Source organism: Temnothorax longispinosus, chromosome 5, assembly GCF_030848805.1.
Source record: "Temnothorax longispinosus isolate EJ_2023e chromosome 5, Tlon_JGU_v1, whole genome shotgun sequence".
Classification (NCBI taxonomy): domain Eukaryota; kingdom Metazoa; phylum Arthropoda; class Insecta; order Hymenoptera; family Formicidae; genus Temnothorax; species Temnothorax longispinosus.
This window is the reverse complement of record NC_092362.1, coordinates 12,697,978-12,702,839: the sequence shown is the minus strand read 5'-3', so window position 1 is coordinate 12,702,839 and position 4,862 is coordinate 12,697,978. Positions and strand designations below refer to the sequence as shown.

Sequence of the window (4,862 nt, the reverse complement as noted above, 5' to 3'; positions counted from 1 at the left end):
ATTTTAATGTTTATATTACACTGCCTAATGGTAAATTGAATAGGCCTGTTATCATTTTTTGTTCATATAAGAAACAATTTTCAAATAATACATGTCTCCAATACAATTTCAATAGAACTTAACCTTTTTTTATCTTACACGTTAAATTACATTTTTAGTTAAAAATTACAATTACAGTAAATATTCTTAATAGAATTTTGCATTTGAACTAGAGTTTACAATATTGCCAAAATATTTTAACAATTAAAGAAAAAAATTTAAAAGAACATTTGAAATTGCGCGCTTCCACTTTTAAAAATAGTACCATTTTTATTGTCAAAGCTATTCAGAAAACAAAAGACAACCGACTACTAGCTCTACGTGATGATTGTTAGGACATTGTAATGGAGATTACCATAACCTTTGGAGATTAACCATAAAAAAGGTTTTATTATTTATAATAAAAGGTTAAAAAAGGTTACGTGTTTTTATTATTTAGTTGTTTATTTAGTAATACATATATAAGAAGGGAAGGCTTAATTATAGATCTATACAAATTTCGCCTTCCTCCCGCCTTGATTTATTTCTTTCATACATAAATTATTATATAATTCTCTTTTATGTAATGTGAAGTGTCTATAACTTAATCCTTGACCGTAAGATATTTAATAATTTTTTTTCTAGAACTTTAATTCAAACATGGGTCGAAAACCAAAGGTGTCTCAAAAAGAGGTTATTGAGTTGATCGAAAAACATATCCATCGTCTTGCAACAAACGATTTTCCACCATATGGAGACACATTATGGAAAACAATGAGCCAAGACTTAGATGGAAGGTGGCTACCTCGTTCTATTTATACACGTGAGGTATGACAAACGAGGAGATTTGGCACAAGCTCGACGTAATCAAGGAATTTGTACATCTCCGGAAACAAAACCTTATTTGATTGAAGATGAAATAGATGAAATAGAATCTGATCATGAAGAATTGTGTACTTCAGAACCAGACGATGATTAAGTTCCAGAGGACATACGAAATGAAAATCTACAGGAATGTGACTCTTTCGATCTCTTACTTACGAGTGAAGAATGGTCATTAATTAAGCCAGATGAGTCTAAAAGCAAAAACAGATTGAAGACGGAAACATGGGCATCAGTTATTACTAGAGCATTCTGGAAAAGGTACAATTTTAGTTGTGCATTCTGTGCAAAGTGGTCCTACGTACGCTCTCTTTTTAACCCTCAAGATGATGAATATTATTTGAAGTTTTTTGCCTATTGCAAGGATAGAATAAAGTGCAAAAATATAATGATTGGTACAGCAAATAGTGAACCTACCAGCAACGGATTAAGATTGACAATTAAAACGCGTGACACTCGTGGAGACTACCATGTAGATGTGAAGAGACCACTCAGGGGAGCTGAACGGAAGCAAGTGGGAGAAAAATTGCAAAAGCAGAGTGCTGCCAATTATCAAAATGAATTATTAAGGGATAATATGCAATTTGGAGACGATGTTCCACATTTTGTTCAGGAAAATTATATCTACAGACAAGCGAGGATGGAGAAGCACAAAGAAAACGCTGGCATTGAAACCCAATGAGAAAAAGATGTGATTAAATCACTCCAAAAAATGTCAACAGATCCTCGTTATATAAATACCATACACGAGATTGGTTGTATGAAATTCCACGTTCTATATTGCACCCAGGAACAGTTACACGTTTTCAACGAATACTGTCGAGTATTAGGAACATCATCAGCAATCTCGATTGATGCTTCAGGCCGGTTTGCACAAGCATTTGAAATTTGTCCAGGAAGAATGACTGGTCATATCTTTCTATACACGGTCACAAATCAGATTTGAGGGCAAAACTATCTGCGTACATCAAATGCTGACAGAAATTCATACCCAAGAATTTATCGAATTATGGCTTAAATACTGGGTCCGGCTCGGAGCTAAAACTCCAGGTGAATCATGGTCTGATTATGAACGTGGAATACCAATGTCTTCCTGTTTGACCTTTAATGGAAAGAGTTTAAAAGATTATATAATTGACGTTTTCGAGTGGGCAAGGACGACAGACAAGAAAAAATCTCGACCAGACAATACTCTCATCCGAATAGATGTGGCTCATCTCATGGCTCTGGTGGCAAGGTGGAAATGCTTGAAACACAAAGATCACCCATATATTAAGAACTTTTTCGTTCGTTGTGTTGCTTTAATGGTGGATACTCAGAGCATAGAAGAATTCCAACAAATTTTTCTTCTCACTTGTATCGTCGCATTACAGCCGTATGAAGACAATTTTGTTTCAACGTCAACTATTAAAATGACGGTTTCAGATGCCAGAAAAAAGCTGGAGGGTCATATGAGTGTTAGGAAAAGCGTTATCTGTGATATTGAGGCTTCAATGACATCGTATCTAGAAGAAAAAGGTAATACGTCCAAACCGTTTGAAGAAGGCAAAAATGGTACACGCACCCATCAATGGATCAAAAAATTAATATCGTCGGTTACACCTTCTGACATGTCAGGAAATTCTGTAAACGCTTTTTACTTACCAGACTTTGTCAAGGAGTTAACACGTATCGCGAAAAAGTTTCCACTGTGGACTGCTGCAGCAATTCCAGTTGCTGGAAAACATGCTTCAACAGCTTATCAAGAAGGGTATTTCGCTATCTTGCGGGAAAGAGTTTTTGAACACATTTGTTTACCATGTCCAGGGAATCGATTTGTGCTCGAACACCTCCACAGCCTGAAAAGTGGCAGCAATCTGCTTGCTGCCAAGTTGAAACATTTCAACCATCAGCGAGAGGTTTTGTCCACTCCCACTCTGAAAGATGAAACTGTTGAAGAAAATGAAAATAGTCATCCAAAATCTCCACCAAAAAGAAATCACTTGATTGATGATACTGATTTATTCTCTTACGAAAAATGGAGAGGACTTAAGAACAAACAACTTTTTATTGTCAAGAATGAAAGTTTTGAACCAATAATAAAAGATAATCTTGACGCAAAGAAAGACGAATCTTCGATTCATAACGCTGCAACAATTCCTTCTGAAATTCTGAATTATGAAACACAGATCAACAATCTCGCTGATGATTCTACTAAAAATAATAAAGATCAAAATTTGAAATTTATAAATGACAACTTAATGGTAAGTGAAAAAGCTGACTATGAAGTGGTGGGAGATGAAGTGTTGAATAATGAAGGAAATGATTTTGACATTCCTCTCAATTATCTAGAGAAAAACCCAAAAATCAACTCACATATACCATACACCCTAAAGAGAGACCCATCTAATTTTTTTTGCACCTTTCAAGTATACACAAGCACACCACTTTTGGATCATTCATATGCTAAACTAATATCAAGTTCTGCGGATATATTATTGGAAGATATTGGAAGTTTAGACGAAGAACGTGATTCACCAACTAATGGAGAAGGTCAGAGAAATCCGGAGACTGAAGAAAATTTCGATATACAATCAAAAAATCCCATATTGAATGCAGAAGAAGTTACTAATACGTTCATTGCAGAAAAAAGAAGACTGAAGCCCGAGAATCAGAAAAAAGGGAACAATGACCAGAATTTAATCGCCCCGCATCCCAAAAATGATATTTTGTGTAATGAGGAAATTGTGAAGAAGAACGTGGGAAAAATCAAGAATAGCGGAAAACATGAAATAGAAGGCAAAATGATTTCAAAGGGTTTTTATTTTCGACCCTACCCTGAAATCAAATTACTGAATGAGAGGAAAACGTCACGGAAAAAAGGATTTTTGTTACTTAATGGCAATATCTGCAGTTTAATACAAATTAAGAATGCCCAATATCCATGGAATTTTAATAATAAAAAATTTAAAAATATGCCAATCCAACGCAATGGAATTAAAGTTTACGTAAAAAACACCTGTGGGTTAGATACAATTGTTCACATCGTACAGTTTTCTGCCCTGGATAACCCAACGTATCATTCATACATAGAAAATTCAGCCAACGCTACATTGCAATTAATCTTCAATTTCATGAAAACAGGACTCACTCGTCAAATTTTATTAGATCGCTTGAAAATTTTAAATCAATTTCATACCATTGAAAAAGATCCGGACTCCACAAATCTTTCTTCGTATTTTCTTGGCGCAGAGACTTTTATAACACGTTCATGGAGCAATTTTCTTGACAGTGAGCCCTATCAGTGCACCAATAAAGATTGCATCGAAAAAGAAATTCAAAAAATACCATTTCTCTCTATCAATGAGAATGTAATAAGACAAAATGGATATCAAGCTTTGCAAGATGCATTGCTGTATCATCCTCAAATTTTTAATATAAAGTGTCTGCAGCCAGGATGCACGGGAACTCTTACAAAGAAAACTGATTTGAACATTCACATCTGCATCGAATTGGATGTGAGAGACTGCGCTGCGAGAGAGAGAAGCATCGCATGTTCTCTGCATGACTTTCCCATTTCTCTCAATTTAGAACGAAAATATCGGTAAGTAGTGAATTCTTTTCACGAACGTAAATACCCGAATTTTATTCATTGCTTAAATACTCATTAGCTCAATTTTTGCTTTCAGACTTGCTGGTGTCATTCATTATATTTCCAGGCACTTTATTGCCTACTGTCTGCGAGCTTCAGGCTCTTGGATATGTTGCAATAATTTGAAGGGGAGAATTGATGGAGTTAAGCCCAAGACTATTGTAAATCCGCATGCAGTAATTTATGTGCTCAAATAAAAATATTTTCAAATAAACATATAGGTGAGTCATGGCAATGATCGACAATTATCATTAGAAGTATTGGTAACATTATCAGAAACAGCGCCAGCAATGGTGAAAAAAGTCGGTGCTAAATATATTAGTGAATTAGT

The 4,862-nt window shown here is 35.0% G+C and overlaps 1 protein-coding gene across 1 annotated transcript; it reads left to right on the top strand.

Moving 5' to 3' along the window:
- Positions 1–521: 521 nt before the first annotated feature.
- On the top strand, positions 522–4,746 carry LOC139813629 (uncharacterized). Its single transcript, XM_071779222.1, has 2 exons — positions 522–4,483; positions 4,569–4,746. Exons 1-2 carry the CDS (start codon positions 1,872–1,874, stop codon positions 4,726–4,728), a joined length of 2,772 nt encoding a protein of 923 aa, XP_071635323.1. The 5' UTR covers positions 522–1,871; the 3' UTR covers positions 4,729–4,746.
- The last annotated feature ends 116 nt before the right edge of the window (positions 4,747–4,862 follow it).